The sequence below is a fragment of the Bufo bufo genome, chromosome 5 (genome assembly GCF_905171765.1).
Source record: "Bufo bufo chromosome 5, aBufBuf1.1, whole genome shotgun sequence".
NCBI lineage: Eukaryota > Metazoa > Chordata > Amphibia > Anura > Bufonidae > Bufo > Bufo bufo.
In genome coordinates this window covers 444705740-444727878 of record NC_053393.1, presented here as the reverse complement: position 1 = coordinate 444727878, position 22139 = coordinate 444705740, and the positions used below count along the sequence as shown (strand labels likewise).

Here is a 22139-nt window from a genome sequence, read left to right as displayed (position 1 = left end):
ACTGTATAATATAAGGAATTATCATGGAGAAACGGGGCAGAAATTCAGATACACTGTAGCGTGTGATATATAGAGTTAAAAGAAAAATGCATCAGGAGTCATATATTAAAGAGCATTTCAACTGAAAAGTGAACCAAAGGTCAGTGTAATGGACTGATCAGTTGGTGAAGTACTCCCTCTCCTGGGCACCGGGAGAAAGGGATAAGAACAGATTTTTGGTTGTGGAGTAAATTCTCTTATGTGCACCTATAAAATAAATTAGGGAGGGGGGGAGTTCTAAAGAATTCTGGTTCAGCATTTCTATAAAAAATCTGCCACCTGCTGGTCACTGGCTGCATCAACCACCATTTTTTTTGTAATGCAATACTCCATGTATATAACATGATACATGTAGTAACAGATCATGATGGATACAAAGTGATTAGAAATTAACCAGAAATTCTTAGTCTTGTACATCCAACAATGTATCGTAGATTATAGTGTCTAATTATAATGATCTCTCCTATTCTCCTTTCCCTTTAGGCCTAGTTCACACGAACGTATGGCTTTTATAGTTTTTTTACGGTCCGTTTTTTACGGATCCATTGTTCCATTTTTCTTTACCATTGTGTTTCCGTTTCCTTTCCGTTTTTCCGTATGCCACATACAGTAATTACATAGAAAAAATTAGGCTGGGCATAACATTTTCAATAGATGGTTCCACAAAAACGGAACGGATACGGAAGACATACGGATGCCTTTCCGTATGTGTTCTGTTTTTTTTGCCGACCCGTTGACTTGAATGGAGCCACGGAACGTGATTTGCGGGCAATATTAGGACATGTTCTATCTATCAACGGAACGGAAAAACTGAAAAATACAGAAACGGAATGCTTACAGAACACATTCCGCTTTTAATGCGGAACCATTAAAATGAATGGTTCCGTATACGGAACACAAAAAAACGGCCCGTACACTCGCAAAAAAAAAAAACGATCGTGTGAACTAGGCCTTAGATTGTAAGCTCATATGGACAAGCCTTATCTACTGTGTTTTGCCAAATTCAGCATTGATAATTATCTCTGATATTGACATCCTCAGTATGTACCATGTATAAAGTTAATCCTGGTACAGCCCCAGTCAAATACTAAATTACTATCATTCTTTGCGTTACCATTGACAATACATTTAGGATGAATTTATAAAATTCTGATTATTATTATTATTAACCTGGAAAAATAATACATAAAATAAGCAAAAACATTTGAAATAAAATATAAGCTATTTTAGATATTAAAAAAATCAATCGCAAGTTTAAATTTTTTATTTTTTATTTCTTGGTGTGTAGAAATAGAAGTAGCACACTATTAAATAGCGATATCCGGCATGCCACAATGTTTAAGCATATAACCTATATTTGTAAAAAGCTCATAAACACGATAACGCCACATAACATATGAAATATTCCGCTATTGCGCCATCTTCTCGGTGCTTGTAATAAAGGACGAGTCCTGGTTAAACAAAAAAATATAAAAAAAATGATATGAGAAAAGCAAACCAGACGCCATGGGTTTATCATAAATATCACAGTATCTAAGACAGAAATTAATTACAATGTTTGATTGAAGGCAATATTCAGTAGTGAGCAGAGATAAGCACGCAGCGCGCCTGCTGCAATGTGGGATTCTGTTGCATGCAGACAACTAATGGAGCAGTATTAATTAAGGCTTAAAAGCTATTTTTCGCCACAATCCTTAAGTTAATATAAGTGCTGCAGAGGTTTTAGGAAGGAAATGCTTATAAAACAGAGAACAGGAGAACACATGAGCCATTATGGTAGATTGGATTAAAATGTACTTACCCAGGCCTCTCAAATATCATACATCTCCATTATGTACGCTTTAGGCACCAGGCCAATGGATCCCTTCATTTCTCCTACCCACCAGCCATATCTATTGTAGTCCTAATTCGAAACAATAAGCTGGATTAACCTTTTGCCTAGCACAAATGTAATATCATTTAATGCAAAGCTACTTTTAAATGTTTTTGCCCTATGTTTGCTCTGCTCGTCACAGCTACAGAAGCCGGGTTAGAAAGATCTCTGAGATAAGATCCGGTAGAGAAAAGCAAACCTATAAATGTATAGTCGCTGTTATTAGCATTAATGTAATCATTATTTTTAATTATCATTTGAAACAATTGACCATCTGACTATGAAAAACACAGGCACTTATATATATATATACACACATTAAAGTTATATAAACTAGAGACAAACCAGCAATAAGTGGCTTAAAGTGACCAATTACATGTAAAAGTTTACTATAAAAACAGTCCAATTTATAACACATGGAAAGAGATATGAAATATGCAGTAATAGCACATGTTACACGTTAACACGGTTAAATATATAATATGCAATAATAACAGTTTAAATGTATAAATAAGCTCTGTGTATCAATATATGTCTACCTACCTGTCTGTCTATCTATCTATCTATCTATCTATCTATCTATCTATCTATCTATCTATCTATCTATCTATCCATGTCTATTTCTATCTACCTACCTATCTACTATGTATGTTTCTATCTATTTGTGTGTATTTATCTATCTATCTTTCTATCTAATTATCTATCTATCTTTCTATCTAATTATCTATCTATCTATCTATCTATCTATCTAATATCTAACCAATATTTATCTATCTATCTATCTATCTATCTCCTATCTATCTATCTATCTATCTATCTATCTATCTATCTATCTATCTCCTATCTATCTATCTATCTATCTATCTATCTATCTATCTATCTATCTCATATCTGTCTATCTTTCTATCTAATTATCTATCTATCTATCTATCTATCTATCTATCTCATATCTATCTATCTATCTATCTATCTATCTATCTATCTATCTATCTATCTATCTATCTATCTCTCATATCTATCTATCTATCTATCTATCTACCAATTTATTATGCATGTTTCTATCTTTTTGTGTATCTATCTTACAGCATATTTTTTAACCTTACACGTTGTCTAATTGAACAACACAGATATGATATGTATAGGCTTGGTAACTTAAAAAAAATCAGAATATCCAGTGAACAATATCTTTGCCCTATTCCCTGTACATTTTTGCATCCTCTCCTTCTCTCATCAGTACAATCCCTTTGCATTTGCTAATCATATTGCTACCTGTAATCTATGCCCTCTCGAGCATGGATTACAGATGTGCTCTTTGCACGTCATCTGTTATTCAGTGTGATATTTCACTAGATGGGTTGCTTGGGATCTCCAGTTATTAAACGTGGTATTTAGAAAAAGTTTGATGACTAATTTGAGGTTTCAAAGTTTAGGCCTGCTAGTGCCAGCTCCTTCTGTGTGGCCCATGGGCACATATAAGCACTGGGGTCAGCCCATGTATGCAGTGTGTAGAATGCTCTGTAGGAAGTGGATTTAACTTTTCTTTGCCTAAATTCATTTCCAGTGACCTGCTTGTTACTATCTAATCATTGGCAGCTGGGGACTAGGTTTACCATTTGGCAGTTCACACAATCATATGTGTACTTTGTATTCTATTTTGTAAATTTATACTGGAATATTACATGATAATTATGATTTAGCTCTATACTGTTCATATGTAGTATCACTGATTACTTACACACGGCGTACACTTATCATGGAGACTCTCAGCACCACAAATGTTGAATGTTAGTCTAACATAAGAAACCATTTGAATTCCTTCCTATTATGTCTAGAGAAATAGGAAATAAGATTGCTATTTGTCTGATGCCAATACATATTTACTGGCAGTCATTTGTAGAAACTTGTATTGTAGCTGCTGAACAGCACATGCAGGTTGTCCCAGAATGGGTTGTCTCTGCTGAGCAGGACACTGGGAGGACTATATACTACCTACAGGATACATCTGTGTTCAGGAAGCTCTCCTAAAGGGAGTGACTCTAATTAATGCAAGTATATTAGGGGATTGTTTGAAGTCCCATAATATAAAAGCATGAATCTGCAACTGAAGCAATATTTTATTAGCTCTCAAGAGATTTGTATTTTCTGCAAGCCTAGTACATTTTAGGCGAGATCCATGAGTAGTATTATAGGGTGCATACAGTCAAGGGTCGGTGAAAATGGCGCAAATTGCACAAAATGTATCAAAATGGTATTGGTACGCTAGGTTTGTCGCCGCACTACATCTACTCGATTATTTCGGCACATTGTACAACAGAATTGCAGTGTTTTTTGTACAGGCTTCTTCACATACATCTGGTGATCCGGCCCAGTTTCCCTCGAGTGTCGTGCACTAAACGCCGGAGGGAAACTGTAGGAAGAACTGATTTCATGGTTTTCAGTGGGTCCTTCCATATTCATCTGGTGCATCAGTTGGGAGGCTGGATGTCAATTAGCACTCTGCATGCTATGTTTTTCTGTCCGGCACTAATGTGTACATACACATATATCAATTGTGTCTGGCTCCGCAAAAAAAAAAAGCCGGCCGGACAAAACTGATATATGTGTACCCAGCCTTAGGGTCCTATTAGACGGGCATATATGCTTTCATTAACGAGCAGCAAGCGACAATTTACCGAGTTATTTATGTTCAAGACATTCAATTCCACAAAACAATAATCTCTAAATATTTTCCGCTGTTTGCTCGTTATAGCGACTGGCAGATTTCTGATTAGATGGGCGGATCTGGTGGCGACTAACAGTAATCTTTCGGTCAGGCAAATTTGTCTGATCCACAGAAAATGAACAATTTTTTGGCCATCTTTTGATTGCTGCACACTATTACATGCAACAATAATTTCTCAAATTTTAAAGATTATACAAACCTTCAAACTATAATTGTTCCATCTAATAGGCCCTTAACTGTCGCCCATAACACGGTTATCACACCATGCCATTCAAATTTACATTGAATACAAAAAATATGATTATAAAAATAACAGACGCATCACAACATATAAACACGCAATAGTACGACTTTTCTTTTTGATACCATGAGCTTTGTGACATTACATATTTAGCATTACAACTCACCATTTTCACAATAGCGTAATAAATAAGTGAAACATAAAAATATATAGATATAAAATATATAATTAAACGGAACATAGAAATACCTCCACATTACATTTGTTGCATGGACTTTAGAATGTGATACAATACAATGCATTAGCCAGATGTATATATTGATTTCATTCATGGGTTGATGAGAATAAGGCAGCATTAAAGGGTTAACAGACATTGGTGCAACACTGTTGTAGTAAGGCCACTAGAAATTGTAAACTGTGTGTTTGTAATATGTTCTGTGTTTTTTACTTCGCGTTTGTTTCTACTTAAACATTGGTAGGAAAAGTGACTACAACAAGTCTAGCATTTTATAGTTACGGCATTTTTTGGTGTAAATAATTGATGTAATGTTTGAAACGGTGCATCAAGGCTACAAGTGCCTAGCCAACTTTTTTATTTCAAGTGTATCATTTGGAAGAAATGCAGTTTTAAAGAATGTCATTATTTAAAATAATTTATATTAGAATTCATAAATAACAATAGAGACTATGAAAATAAATAAGAAAAATAATGTTTTTTCTATATGTATATCTGTCTGTTTATCTATATCTATTTCTGTCTCTTTCTCTTTCTCTATCTATCTATCTATCTCTCATTTACCTTTCTATCTCGCATCTATCTTTATATATATATCATCTATCTATCTAATCTATTTAAGAACTATCTATCTATCTATCTATCTATCTATCTATCTATCTATCGCTCCTGTCCAATAGACTTTTTCTCTTCTACTTCAGACTCAGCCTAGCCTCACATTCCTCTTAGGGCCAACTTTGTGTATTCAACAGTAATCAAAGAGGTTCTGCAGCGGTTGTCTTTTATAATTCATAATGTACGTTCTAGTTTTATTAGTTTAACATTTAATATTCTCTTCATTTTGCAGATAGTAAACATAGATAGATAGATAGTAGAGCGAAGTTTTGCAAAATTTCATTCACTGTTTCGCCGAGGTTCGACAAGAAATTTGATTCATTACGAATTAATTTGTCACAAATCACTATAAATCAGGTATACCCAGGCCATTCTGACTATAAGTAACGTTGGCCTGTAATACTTATGCACAGTAACTCTACAACTAACAAAACGGATTGACTATGAATATTGGTGCACTGCACACGTATGTACATGGCGATAAATTAGACCTGCCTGTAATACTGATGGCGCAGTAACTCTACAGCTAACAGAATGGATTAGCTATGACTCTTGGTGTAATGCACAGTTATGGACACAGCAATAAATTGTACCAGAGTCTGTAGTTCAGCAGGCTCCCACGCTCTCCCTCCACTCTCCCTGCACTCACCCTGCAGTCTCCCTGCACTCACCCTGCAGTCTCCCTGCACTCTCCATCTCCAATATTGTCAAATACTTTCTGTTGACAGGTTGCATCAACACTGTCCCTAGTTCATGATTGTCTTGTCACGTCTCTCCTTATGCTCAGCTCACAGGAAAATAGTGGCAACTGCGCGGGATCAGGGTTTTATGTGCTCTGCCTAGCTGTGATATCACAGGGGGATGGCTACCTGCGGATTGCCTGGCTGCACAGCATTATGGGTGATATTGCGTTCCTGGGCTTGTCTCTTCTACACTTTCTAACACGTGCAGCCACTATTTTAGGAAAACGAATTTGTTAACACAAAGCGCAAGGAAATTCGGATTCCTTTAGAGTCAAAGTTTTCCTAAATTTTGGACTGAATTCTGCTTCAGATACTTCGCTTCTCTCAACGCTAATAGGTGGATAGATAGAATATAATAATCAACAAAATCCTAATTATTTTATTATATCAGAATATTTACAACTATTCTTTTCAGTGTTAGAAAAATGTTTTTTAATTGTTGCACAGAAGAAAGGAAGACTGCTTGGTTAAGTGCAGGTGTGCTAGAATTTCAGAAATGTCATCATTCCTCTGCGCTTATGATTTACACAGCTTAGACACATAGCCTGAAGCTGACTAGCACACATTGGTTACATCTTAGAAAGCAGAGCTTAAGAATGCTCGCCTATAAATTGTAGGAAGACATGTGATCCTAATTTTATGGCATGCAGTGTAACATCTGGCTGCTCTGTACTGAGAATACCCAGGATGCACAGCGCAAGTGATTGAGCCCCCCACTTTTTATGCTCTTAAATATAGATAGCTCACTTCTGCTAAGCATGAACATTTCACATCACGCATTTCCTAAAAACCACAAAAGCTAATTTATGGCAGGTCTGTGATATCACATCCACTCTCACTACAGTCGTACAGGACGAGGCTTAGAAAGACAGTATCAAAATCGCCACTAGGGGGCAGGAAAGGGGAAGATTCAAAATTCAGTCCAAGCTAGAAGGCTTGAAGAATTTAGTCCAAGCAGAAGACATCCCTGAAATGGTTTGTGGTCTGTAAAGTTTTATTTAAATAAACTTCAAAGAGTGAGAGTGAAAAGTTTAATCCAGTATAATAGACTGCAACAAAATTAAATTTTCCTGTAAAATTAAGGAGAATTAGTTGTATTGTGAGTATACGCTATACAGTGAAATGACTTCACAGTAGTTAGCTAGGTCACCCCCCATCCTGACCAGACACATCGGTTTTTTTTTCTGTACATGTGGCTTCCAAAACCATACTTATTTTTCTTTTTGGTTATTTCAATAATGTTTGTTCTTATTTTTTTTATAAGTTCTGCTTTTCACATTTTAATTTTTTAGCAGCACAAAATGCAACTAAAATACTTCCTTAGTAAAAGTGTGCCTTCTTTCTATTACAGTAATTTTTGTATAGGGGATATATTGTTTACAGTCACCAGGGCAGGGCTAGAACTGCATTGTGGGCTAGTCGTGGGATTTTTTTGTTTATTAATTATTTAGTTTTATCTTTTTTTTTTTTTTTCTTTGCTTACGCCTTGTGTCATACAAAACTTTTGGGTGGCATTATGGTAGTCCAACTTACAGTGGGAATGCAGCCTCTTGACATGCACTGCAGAGCTGATCTGGGTCTGATAAGAACCAGCAGCTCAATCAGTTATTCAGCGATTGCAGTAGGACTGCCTTGCTACAACTTATTGAGTACCGTTTAGGCCACAATAAAGAAGGAAGGAACAATTAAAGGGCACCTGTCAGCATATTTGTACCTTTAAAACTAGCTGACCTGTTGCATGGGCACTTGGCAGCTAAAGGCATGTGTGTTGGTCCCATATTCATATGTACCTGCATGGCTCTCTTCAGCTACTGCTCCTTCTCCACTTTAATTGACAGGGCTAGGCAAAGAAAACATCATAAAGCCTGTTTCTGTCAAGCAAACTGCAGAGGGTGCAGCAATTGCAGAGAGAGCAGAGTCTCTAGGTGTAACAGCAATGCCCCCGCTGCACCTAGAAGCTCTTTTGCATATTGTAAAACATCATTTTTCTCAGCAATGCGGTCACATATGAACATGGGACCAACACAAATGTCTTCAGCTGCCAAGTGCACATGTAACAGGTCAGCCAGTGTCATAGGTACAAATCTGCTGAGAGATGCCCTTAAAAAAAGTTTTTCCATCGCTTATATAGCACCAACATATTCTTCACCGCTGTACAGAGATATCACATAAGTTATTCTCTCTAATGAAGCAGGAAGCCAATTAACCTATCAGTATGTTTTTAGGGTGTGGGAGGAAACCAGAGCACCTAAATGTACTGTAATTGTTCATACAATGTGCAGACACTGAGACAGCGTGGAATGCTTGGAGAGTTCAGAAAATGTGTTAATGAATCCCTCGACTGTAATACAGATTTTAACTCAGGATTTGTGTGAGAGAAATAATGCAATGCATTTTCAAACTTACTCAACTCCAACCAGTCAATTCACTGGGTGCTGGAGCCCAACAGGGGGACCCGCGGTGCTCTGGAACAGGCACTAGAACAGTCCCAGTCCCGTACATGGTTAGTGGCCATGAATGGTACTGCAGCTCTCTCCCATTCACTTGAATAGAAGAGAGCTGGCTCCTTCAACCCGCTGATCAGTGGAGGGGACTGGGAGCCGGACCACCACTGATATGATATTGATGACCTATGGAGCCAAAGCAGTCAGAATGTTACTATATATGTCCCAGTTATTTGTATAAAAGAAAGGTTTATGTTTTTGTCAGGCTGAAAATGTAGGACACCAAAACAGTAAACACAGACCACACATCATATATGATCTATCTTCTGATCAAACTGTGTAAGCCCACTTGGCCACTATATGATGATCTCTTTCAAGTGGATCCCTAGGCTATCGGATGCAGCACTGTATGGCAACCATGACTGCCACCATAACACAGAAAACGCAGGGGAGAGAGCCGCAGTCCGGAAGCCTCCTGCAGCCAGGCTAAGCTCACTTGGCATCAACAACAGCCACCATGCAGTACTGCACCATGTGAACAGATCACAAATGCAGGTTTATGTACTGGTCGGGCAGGAAAAGTTGGACCAGTGGTATTCAGCTGCAGATCAACATGAGAAATGTAACCAAGACATTTAAAAAATATGTAGAAACATATCACACTGTTGTAATGCTGAATTAATACAGTATATAGACTCCTAGACTCTCTGTGGATCTGTGCACCATGACATGTCAAATATTATTCATAACAGCCAGTCTTAGAGTCTCAGAGATAGAGCAGGAGAAGAAAAGAAGCAGGGATGTTTGACAGTACTCAAACAATTTTTTAAATGGGTTGTTTCATAAAGACAACCCCTTTAATCTTTCTCTAATAAACGTAAAAATGAATTACACATCTCCCTCTGAGTCAGACTGTCTGATTAGAGGTTCTAGTGGACCAGGTCCGCCAATGCATTATGCGGCCAACCATTAATTTGAATGCTTGTCGTGTAATGCTAAATTTCCTTTCTAGTGACCACAAGAAGTGGGGAGACCTGCTGGACCATACTTTTGTGAGACAACTTCTTTAAAGGATCTCTTAAAAGGATAGGGGATTAACATAGAAACATAGAATGTGTCGGCAGATAAGAACCATTTGTGCCATCTAGTCTGCCCAATATACTGAATACTATGAATAGCCCCTGGCTCTATCTTATATGAAGAATGGCCTTATGCCTATCCCATGCATGCTTAAACTCCTCCACTGTATTTGCAGCTACCACTTCTGCAGGAAGGCTATTCCATGCATCCACTACTCTCTCAGTAAAGTAATACTTCCTGATATTACTTTTAAACCTTTGCCTTTCTAATTTAAAACGATGTCCTCTTGTAGCAGTTTTTCTTCTTTTAAATATTCTCTCCTCTTTTACCTTGTTGATTCCCTTTATGTATATAAAAGTTTCTATCATATCCCCTCTGTCTGGTCTTTCTTCCAAGCTATACATATTAAGGTCCTTTAATCTTTCCTGGTAAGTTTTATCCTGCAATCCATGTACTAGTTTAGTAGCTCTTCTCTGAACTCTCTCCAAAGTATCAATATCCGTCTGGAGATATGGTCTCCAGTACTGCGCACAATACTCCAAATGAGGTCTCACTAGTGCTCTGTAGAGCAGCATGAGCACCTCCCTCTTCTACTGGTAATGCCTCTCCCTATACACCCAAGCATTCTGCTAGCATTTCCTGCTGCTCTATGACATTGTCTGCCTACCTTTAAGTCTTCTGAAATAATGACCCCTAAATACCTTTCCTCAGATACTGTAGAATTGCTTTGGATCCAACCGCTGGGTCCCCCACCAATCACAAGAATTGCATCCTCAAGTCCACTGTGAATGTAGTTGTAGTGTCCATTCATGACTGGCTGTCAGTCCCATAGAAGTGACTGTAATGGTGGTCACACATGCGCACTAACACTTCATTCAGGGACTACCCATTCTCCTGATTGGTGGGGACTCCCATTTGCCTGATGGGTGAAGTCCCAACAATCATACGTATCTCTCCTATCCTGTGGATAGGTGATACATGCTGATCATGGTCCAACCCATTCATCAAAGTGTCAGCTGATGGATACAACCACAGCTAGTCTTTATGCTTATTAATGTATTGTCTATCAACGGTATCAATTACAGGGAGTGCAGAATTATTAGGCAAGTTGTATTTTTGAGGATTCATTTTATTATTGAACAACAACCATGTTCTCAATGAACCCAAAAAACTCATTAATATCAAAGCTGAATATTTTTGGAAGTAGTTTTTAGTTTTAGCTATTTTAGGGGGATATCTGTGTGTGCAGGTGACTATTACTGTGTATAATTATTAGGCAACTTAACAAAAAACAAATATATACCCATTTCAATTATTTATTTTTACCAGTGAAACCAATATAACATCTCAACATTCACAAATATACATTTCTGACATTCAAAAACAAAACAAAAACAAATCAGTGACCAATATAGCCACCTTTCTTTGCAAGGACACTCAAAAGCCTGCCATCCATGGATTCTGTCAGTGTTTTGATCTGTTCACCATCAACATTGTGTGCAGCAGCAACCACAGCCTCCCAGACACTGTTCAGAGAGGTGTACTGTTTTCCCTCCTTGTAAATCTCACATTTGATGATGGACCACAGGTTCTCAATGGGGTTCAGATCAGGTGAACAAGGAGGCCATGTCATTAGATTTTCTTCTTTTATACCCTTTCTTGCCAGCCACGCTGTGGAGTACTTGGACGCGTGTGATGGAGCATTGTCCTGCATGAAAATCATGTTTTTCTTGAAGGATGCAGACTTCTTCCTGTACCACTGCTTGAAGAAGGTGTCTTCCAGAAACTGGCAGTAGGACTGGGAGTTGAGCTTGACTCCATCCTCAACCCGAAAAGGCCCCACAAGCTCATCTTTGATGATACCAGCCCAAACCAGTACTCCACCTGGCTGGCTTCTGAGTCGGACTGGAGCTCTCTGCCCTTTACCAATCCAGCCACGGGCCCATCCATCTGGCCCATCAAGACTCACTCTCATTTCATCAGTCTATAAAACCTTAGAAAAATCAGTCTTGAGATATTTCTTGGCCTAGTCTTGACGTTTCAGCTTGTGTGTCTTGTTCAGTGGTGGTCGTCTTTCAGCCTTTCTTACCTTGGCCATGTCTCTGAGTATTGCACACCTTGTGCTTTTGGGCACTCCAGTGATGTTGCAGCTCTGAAATATGGCCAAACTGGTGGCAAGTGGCATCTTGGCAGCTGCACGCTTGACTTTTCTCAGTTCATGGGCAGTTATTTTGCGCCTTGGTTTTTCCACACGCTTCTTGCGACCCTGTTGACTATTTTGAATGAAACGATTGATTGTTCGATGATCACGCTTCAGAAGCTTTGCAATTTTAAGAGTGCTGCATCCCTCTGCAAGATATCTCACTATTTTTGACTTTTCTGAGCCTGTCAAGTCCTTCTTTTGACCCATTTTGCCAAAGGAAAGGAAGTTGCCTAATAATTATGCACACCTGATATAGGGTGTTGATGTCATTAGACCACACCCCTTCTCATTACAGAGATGCACATCACCTAATATGCTTAATTGGTAGTAGGCTTTCGAGCCTATACAGCTTGGAGTAAGACAACATGCATAAAGAGGATGATGTGGTCAAAATATTCATTTGCCTAATAATTCTGCACGCAGTGTATTGTTTTGTTCACTTTTTACATTTTTTTGTATAACGTTGCTCATTTATCCAGTACAAAATAGCAAAACTAAGTAGAACTGGCAATGAGCTATGGTACTACTTCTGCCTGAACAGTCTGCTGCCACCTTATCAGAACTGTGTTAGGCCACCAGACTGGAGTCCGTGGGTGCAAAGTCAAGAGCAAAACTGGAGCCTAATACTCCTTTTAAGGGTAACAGCATACAGATTTATAACAGTCAAGGGGCAGAGGTTAAAATCTGCCCAAATGTCCAAAAGCTCTGAGGGATAGATAGTAACGGTTGCTGTGCCAGAGGCTTAAATGCACTCGTGTAAGCTAGTAATTGTATCATGTGAAATCAGAAGGACACACATACTTGAGCATTTTTTAAGAAAAACATACAGCCTAGGACAACTTTTGAAAATGAATGCGCCCTTATAGGGCTGAATATTACAAATAGCCTGATTTGGATTTGTTAAATAAATACCATATGAATGGCCGGCCTCTCCTTTAATAAAAACGTCCTCGAAGTTTACAAGAGCCGCAGCTGCTGACAAAATGTTTTTATTAAGTTAAAAATAATTTGGCCAACTTAATGTACCGATTATATATGTTACATTTCTCTATAAACAATGTCTGGATGAATTATGAAGACGTAATATACACCGAATACATTCCTTATCAGTATTGGCGTTTTTTTTTTTTGTTGCAAGGATACCGTGACAACTACTGTGGTTACGTCCAAATAATGTATTGGCAAAAATTGAAGGGGTTTCAAGTGGCCATTCCCTAGCATATTCTTCGTATGACTTAGAGACTCATTTATCAATAGCACGTAGTCTTTGCCAGGCTATTCCCTTCTGCACTGTATGTTGTACTCAATAGAAAAGCATCATGTGCTCTGTCAGAAATGTAACTGATGCATTCAACCTTAAGCGCGCTATAATTGCTTGTAACAACTTATCAACAACATGGTTTTGTCATGATTCATTTCTGCACATGGCTGACACTTGATGAGAACTTTAGCCTACTTCAAATGCAAAAGCGCACTTCCTCATTCTTGCCACTAGATGGTGTAGAACCTAATAGAAAGGACAAGGTGCTCCCATATGGGCTTTCGTAAACTAAATATTACACAGAAGGTTTGTATTGTGCTCTTTTTGGGGCCTATACAAATTCATCCGCCTGTTTACTTAAAAGTGAAAGAGAAAGCGCTGTCCATATAGAAAATGTTTAACCATTAAATCAGATTTTCTCTTTAAAATGCATCTGTCAGCAGATTTGTACCTATGAAACTGGCTGACCTGTTGCATGTGCACTTGGCAGCTGAATGTTCATATGTGCCTGCATTGCTGAGAAATGTTTTTTAATACATGCAAAGAGCCTCTAGGAGCAAAGGGGACATTGCTGTTACACCTAGAGGCTCTGCTTTCTCTGCAACTGCCACACCTTCTGCACTTTGATTTAAAGGACCAGGTGTGATCATGTTTCAACTGCCTGGCCCTGTCAACCAAAGTGCAGAGGACCTCTAGGTGTAACAGCAACGCCCCCGTTGCTCCTAGAGGCTCATTTGCATATATTAAAACATCATTTTTCTCAGCAATGCGGGCACATATGAACATGGGACCAACACAGATGCCTTCAGCTGCCAAGCGCACATGTACAGTGCCTTGCAAAAGTATTCACCCCTCACAACCTGTAATTAACATGGACTGTTTGAGGATTTGCATCATTTAATTTACAGAACATGCCCACAACTTTGAAGATGTTTTTTTATTTATTTATTGTGAAGCAAACAACAAATAGGACAAAATAACAGAAAAAGTCAATGTGCATAACTATTCACCCCCCTAAAGTCAATACTTTGTAGAGCCACCTTTTGCGGTAATCACAGCTCCAAGTCGCTTTGGATACGTCTCTATGAGCTTGCCACATCTTACCACTGGGATTTTTGCCCATTCCTCCTTGCAAAACTGCTCCAGCTCCTTCAAGTTGGATGGTTTGCGCTTGTGAACAGCAATCTTTAACCTCTTACGGACACAGGGAGTACAGGTACGCCCTGATGTCCGAGTCCTTAAGGACACAGGGCGTACATGTACGCCCTGTGTAATTCCAATCACCGCCGCGTGGCGGGCGCTGATCGGAACAGAGTGCCTGCTGAAATCATTCAGCAGGCACTCTGTGAGAATTACGAGGGGGGTCCTGTGACCCCCTGTATCGGCGATCGCAGCAAACCGCAGGTCAATTCACACCTGCTGTTTACTGCACTTCCGGGTCATTTGTGTCTCCGGTGACCCGATAACCCGGAATAGGATGGTGATCGGTGGTGTGATAATACAACACCAATCATCATCCTTAGATCCTGAGAGGTGGCGGTGACATCACCTCTCAGGATCGCATCCTATTGGCTGGACGGGCAGGCGGGGGTTAACTTCCCCCAGCTCTGCTCTCCTCCGCCACACTGCTTCCGTGGAGCCAGGAGTGAGGAGCCCGTCCGTCCACCTCTGAGCCCAGCACCCCCACGTGAGCCACTATAGTGCCATCTGGCACTCAAACGTTATTAGGGACAGGTTTAGGGAAAGGTTAGATTAGGCAGGGAGACTGAGGGATAGTTTAGGGGGGAAAAAATGAATTTTTTTGTGCTTCACCCTGATCGGGTGTCTGGGGTCCACAGCACACTCAGCTGTACGACCCTAGACCCCCTAGGGGTGCTGCAGCTTGCCCCCCTGCCCCCACACACATTTTTGGGGCGCAAGCGCTTTTTTGTGTGTGCGTGCACTGACTGTGGCCGGCACTCTTAGCGTCCGGCCACTGTTAGCGCATCGCCCATCCCACCACTGATCAGCTTCGGACCGCTGATCAGTGAGTTTGAATCGTTTTTTATTTATTTATTTCCATTTTTGGGGCTTTCATTTTTTTTTTTTTTAGTTTTATTTATTTTTTATGTTAGGTTTAGAGTGGGTTAGAGTAGGGTATAAGTGAACGTGAACACCCGTCCCCCCACACAAACACACACTAAATAAAGTTTTACACACAGACACACACACACGCACACACACACTCCACTATGGTCTGCCGGATGTTCTCGGCCGAGGAGGCATACGCCCTGCTTGTCTCCGACTCAGAGAGCCCCAGTGAGGACGAGGATGACCCCACTTTTCTCTTGTCATCCGTGTCCTCCTCATCATCTAGGGAAAATGATGAGCCCCCAAGGCGGTGGAGACACCGCCAGGCGGAGCCATGGGGCCCCCGTGCCAGGGACCCTGTGGCCCACACTAGTATGAGCAGCCCTGGGGCTCGTACTAGTTTTCTGGCCCACCAGATAAGTCCACCTAAGCCCCCTACCAGTGAACTTGTCTGGTGTACCCCAGAGGATTTTGAGCCTGTGATTCCTGACTTTGTTGGCCAACCAGGAATCCAGATTCCCACAGTGGGCTTCACTGAATATGACTTTTTTAGTTTTTTTTTCAGTGACCACTTTGTGAATCTGATGGTGGAGCAAACGAACTTGTTCGCCCAACAGTTAATTGCTCAACACCCGGGCTCCTTTTTGGCTAGGTCCGGTGGCTGGACTCCGGTCAGTGCAGCCGAGATGAGGATGTTTTGGGGCCTCAAGCTGCACATGGGCCTAGTCAAAAAACCCAGTGTCAGGCCGTACTTGAGTGGGGATGTCCTCTACCAGACCCCACTCTACTGTATGGCCATGACACGTTCCCGTTTTGAGGCCATTAGGAAATGCCTGCATTATGCAGATAATGCAGCATGTCCACCCCCCCCTTCCCCCCGAGGTGATCCTGCCTATGACTGTCTGTATAAAATCATCATCACTTCAGGGCCAAATTTTTGGAGGCCTATGTACCTGGAAGGGAGGTCGCTATTGATGAGTCTCTCATTGCTTTCAAGGGGAGACTCATTTTCCGCCAGTATGTTCCCTCTAAGCGGGCGAGGTATGGCATGAAGCTGTAGAAACTTTGTGAGAGTATACCTCAGGGTGCACTTACAAGTTTCATGTGTACGAGGGGCGAGATTCCCGTATTCAACCCCCAGAATGTCCCCCCACTCTGGGTGTTAGCGGGAAACTTGTGTGGGACCTTATGCACCCACTGCTTGAAAAAGGTTATCACCTGTAAGTGGATAACTTTTATACTAGTATCCCCTTGTTCCAGTCCCTCGCCGCCAGATCCACGTCCGTTTGTGTGACCGTGCGTAAAAATCTATGCGGCCTCCCTACCAACCCCCTCCAGGTACCTATCCCCAGGGGTGAGACCCGTGCCCTTACCAGTGGAAACCTGTTGCTTGTCAGATATAAGGACAAGAGGGATGTCCTTGTACTGTCCACAATTCACGGTAACGGCATCACCCCTGTCCCTGTGCGAGGTACCACGGCAACGGTCCTCAAGCCCGATTGTATCGTGGACTACAATCGGTATATGGGAGGAGTTGATCTCTCTGAACAAGTCCTCAAGCCATATAACGCCATGCACAAAACCCAGGCATGGTACAAAAAAGTTGTGGTCTACTTGGTACAGGTTGCCTTGTACAACTCTTTTGTGCTGTCCCGGAGTGCTGGCAACACAGGGAAATTCTTGCAGTTCTATGAGGCAGTCCTCAAGGACCTGATCTTTTCTGACCGGGAAAGAGCAGGCCGGAGTACCTTGGAGGGACGGTCCCAAAAAAAGTGCAGAGTGTGTCACAGGAGGGGGATACGGAAGGACACTACCACTCAGTGTGACACGTGCCCCGATCATCCGGGCCTCTGCATTGACGGTTGCTTCAGGGAGTACCACACTTCCATGGAGTACTAAATGTATAATCCCCTTCCCCAATTTTATTTCTACTTGGCCACAGACAATCGCCCAGAAAAATAAAAAATTAAAAACTATGGCTCACAGACTTTGGAGACACTAAAAGAAAATAATATTTTTTCAAAAATTATATTATTTTGTAGAACTAAAATAATTTAAAAAAAGAATACATATTACATACTGCTGGCTCCATAAGAACCTGAACTATAAAAATACCACATGACCTAACCCCACAGATGAACACAATAAAAAATAAAAAATAAATAAAAAAAGCCATTTTTTTGTCACCTTACATCACAAAAAGTGTGATAGCAAGTGATCAAAAAGTCATATGCACCCCGAAATCATGCCAATAAAACCGTCCTCTCATCCCAAAATGAGCCCCAACCTAAGACAATCGGCTAAAAACTAAAAAAAAAATTAGACTCTCAGACTATGGAGATACTAAAATGTTTTTTTTTTATGTTTAAAAAAGGATATTATAGTGTAAAACCTAAATAAATTTAGAAAAAAGTAGACATATTAGGTATTTCCGCGTCTGTAAGAATCTGCTCTATAAAAATAACTCATGACCTAACCCCTCAGATGAACACAGTCAAAAAAATAAAATAAAAACGGTGTAAAAAAAGCTATTTTTTTGTCACCTTACATCGCAAAAAGTGTAATAGCAAGCGATCAAAAAGTAATATGCACCCCAAAATAGTGCCAATAAAACCGTCCTTTCATCCCGCAAAAAATTAGCCCCTACCTAAGACAATCGGCTAAAAACAAAGAAAATAATGACTCTCAGACTATGGAGATACTAAAATTATTATTTTTTTGTTTAAAAAAGGATATTATAGTGTAAAACCTAAATAAATTGAAAAAGTTGACATATTAGGTATTGCCGCGTCCGTAAGAATGACCTAACCTCTCAAATAGAACACAGTCAAAAAAATTTAATAAAAACGGTGCCAAAACAGATATTTTTTGCCAAATTTTCCATTTTAATCCATTTTTTCCGTTAACAAAGCAAGGGTTAACAGTCAAACAAAACTCTATATTTATTGCCCTGATTCTGTAGTTTACAGAAACACCCCATATGTGGTCGTAAAATGCTGTATGGCCAAGCGGCAGGGCGCACAAGGAAAGGAGCGCCATATTGTTTTTGGAAGGCAGATTTTGCTGGACTGGTTTTTTGACACCATGTCCCATTTGAAGCCCCCCCTGATGCATACTAGAGTAGAAACTCCATAAAAGTGACCCCATTTTGGAAACTACAGGATAAGGTGGCAGTTTTGTTGCGTGCATCGAATCAGAGCGCCCCGCTCTTAGCCAGGGAGAATGAGCGCAAGTTCTCGTGAGAATCACGAGAACTTGAGCGTATAGACATCCTTGAGCTCATTCTCCCTGGCTAAGAGCGGGACGCTCTAATTGGATGCTCTCACAGCCAGGGAGAAGGTAACCACTCCCAGGGAAAATACAAGTCTCCGCCTAGTATAACCGAGAATACAAGTCTCCTCATTATAATATAAGGTGCCAAAATATACGGGGCCAATTGCGGATGAACGGGGGGTTCTGTAGAAAAAGAATAAAGTGCCATGGCATCAGCAGGGGCCGCCCTATAAGGTACGATAATAATTAGATTAGAGCTAGTCTGATGAAAGGTCCTCTTTAAGTCTGACCACAGATTTTCTATTGGATTGAGATCTGGGCTTTGACTAGGCCATTCCAACACATTTACATGTTTCCCCTTAAAACACTCAAGTGTTGCTTTAGCAGTGTGTTTGGGGTCCTTGTCCTGCTGGAAGGTGAACCTCCGTCCTAGCCTCAAGTCACGCACAGAGTGGTACAGGTTTTGCTCAAGAATATCCCTGTATTTAGCACCATCCATCTTTGCCTCAACTCTGACCAGTTTCCCAGTCCCGGCTGCTGAAAAACATCCCCACAGCTGATGCAGCCACCACCATGTTTCACTGTGGAGATGGTGTTCTTTAGGTGATGTGATGTGTTGGGTTTGCGCCAGACATAGCATTTTCTTTGATGGCTGAAAGTTCAATTTTAGTCTGATCGGACCAGAGCACCTTCCTCTATACATTTTGGGAGTCTCACACATGCCTTTTTGTAAAAACTCACAACATGCCTTTTTGTTTTTTTGCTGAAAGTAATGGCTTTCTTCTGGCCACTCTGCCATAAAGCCCAACTCTATGGAGCCTATGGCTTATTGTCGTCCTATGTACAGATACTCCAGTCTCTGCTGTGGAACTCTGCAGCTCTTCCAGGGTTACCTTAGGTCTCTGTGCTGCCTCTCTGATTAATGCCCTCCTTTCCCAGTCCGTAAGTTTTGGTGGGCGGCCGTCTCTTGGCAGGTTTGCTGTTGTGCCATGTTCTTTCCATTTGGTTATGATAGATTTGATGGTGCTCCTGGGGATCATCAAAGATTTGGATATTTTTTTATAACCTAACCCTGACTTGTACTTCTCAACAACATTGTCCCTTACTTGTTTGGAGAGTTCCTTGGTCTTCATGGCAGTGTTTGGTTAGTGATGCCTCTTGCTTAGATTTTGCAGCTTCTGGGGCCTTTCAAAAAAGGTGTGTATATGTAATGATAGATCATGTGACACTTAGATTGCACACAGGTGGACATCATTTCACTAATTATGTGACTTCTGAAGGTAAATGGTTGCACCAGAGCTTTTTATGGGCTTCCTAACAAAGGGGGTGATTACATACGCACATGACAATTTTCTGTTTTCTATTTCTAAACAATAGTTTTTATTTATATATTTTTCTCATTTCACTTCACCAACTTAGACTATTGTGTTCTGATCCATCACATAAAATTCAGATTAACAAAACATTGAACTTAAGGCTGCAATTAGAGACGAGCGAATCGAAGCTGACGAAGTCGAATTCGTTCCGAATTTAAGGAAAAATTTGATTCTGAACAAATGCAAATTTCCTCACGCTTCATGGTAACGAATCGCAATTTTTCCTAACAAGCCGGCTAGCCGTCTACAATGGCGGCTATAATGGCAGCTACACGTGTGAGGACATGGAACAAGGAACTCTGGGAAGGCAGGATGACCCATAATGCGATGCATGCAGCCAATCAGCCGGGTGATGTCACAGCCCCATAACTACGGCAGCCATCTTAGAGTCTGCCATTCACTATCGTACTTTGTTCAGGGACAGACGTGTATGCAGGCGCTAGGGAGAGTGAAAGAAAAACTAATTGTTAAAAAAAAAGGAAAGAAGTGATTTACTAGTGCAGGGAAAGGATAGTGAGAGGAATCATTTCACACGCATGGAGAGATGTGTGCAGATGCTAGGAAGAGTCATAGGAAAATCCTCATTGTGAAAAAAAGTGATTTACAAGTGCAGGGAAACATTACTTGGGGATCCAGATAGTCTCATAATACAGCTCTGTCATTTCAGCAATTAGTTATTGGCGTGCAAGTGCTATGCTGAAAAGCCTTTAGTGGCTTTTATCTGTGGAAAAAGATAAATATATACGCAGGTCACTTTTGCTGTTAACTACGCTGATAACATTTAGTGGCCTATTTCAATACAATACGAGAAATATTTATGCAGGTCACTTTTGTTGTTGTTTGCGCTAAAAGCGTTTATTGCCATATTTCTAGTGAAAAAGAGAAAATTAGACTACGTTCATATTTGCTGTTATTTGCGCTAAAAGCGTTTCTTGTCATATTTCACTACAATATGAGAAAAATAGACGCAGTTCACATTTGGTGTTATTTGCGGTAAAAGCATTTATTGCCATATTTCTAGAGAAAAATAGACTAAGTTCATATTTGCTGTTATTTGCCCTAAAAGCGTTTATTGTCATATTTCACTACAATACGAGAAAAATAGACGCAGTTCACATTTGGTTTTATTTGCGCTAAAAGCGTTTATTGTCATATTTCTAGAGAAAAATAGAAAAATAGACACAGTTCACTTTTTCTGTTATTTACTTAGAAATCGTTTAGCGGCCTATTTTAGTCCAATACGAGAAATATATGCGCAGATCACTTTTGCTGTTATTTACGGTGAAATTGTTTCATTGCCAATTTCAAATACTTTAGTTGCCTCAGTAATCTCAGTAAAAAAATTTAAATAAATTTGGCGCTTTTAGGGGTGTTTTAATTTTCTTTTAATTTATTTAGTTCAGCTAAAAGTATGTCAGACAGAGAAGTGCCAGGCCCTGCACAGGGGAGTGTCAGAGGCGTAAATGTTTCTGGGGCAGGCACAGGTCGCAGCAGAGTAAGGGGGCGTGGCAGCAATTTTTTTTACTGAGGCCTCAGGTCCACATGTCAGCTAGCGGTCGTGTCTTGACCAGCAACCCAGCGTTTCTTGATTTGTTAACTGGATCTTCGAATTTGTCGCAAGTGACAGCAGCACCAGCAGCCTGAGTCTAGATTCGCTGATGAGCAGCTTTTTTTTACCCGCATAGTGAAGAAACTGCTTGCCAGCAGCAGCAGGTAGACCTGGAGCAGGACCTGAACCAACAGGTGGCAGCATACTTTGACAGCACCCTGCCAGCCATCATAAAGATCCGCTGGACTACTGGCAGCCAAACATGATTTGTGGCCGCAACTGGCCGAGTTTGCCCTGGAAAAGCTATCCTGCCCGGCCAGTAGTGTGGCATCAGAGCGGGTGTTTAGTGCGGCAAGGACCATAGTTATCCCAAGAACAACTCGCCTGTCCACCCAAAATGTGTAGAGACTTACTT

The 22139-nt window shown here is 40.5% G+C and overlaps 1 protein-coding gene across 1 annotated transcript in view; it reads right to left on the bottom strand.

The window, feature by feature from the left end:
• Positions 1–1301: 1301 nt before the first annotated feature.
• The window catches only part of SKAP2 (src kinase associated phosphoprotein 2), a 317931-nt gene continuing 297093 nt past the window's right edge, over positions 1302–22139 (bottom strand). The window contains exons 12-13 of the mRNA XM_040433605.1: positions 1841–1942; positions 1302–1490 (exon numbers count right to left, since the gene is read on the bottom strand). Of these exons, the coding sequence (XP_040289539.1) occupies positions 1850–1942 (93 nt within the window). The 3' untranslated portion in view covers positions 1302–1490; positions 1841–1849. The remainder of the gene's footprint in view (positions 1491–1840; positions 1943–22139) is intronic.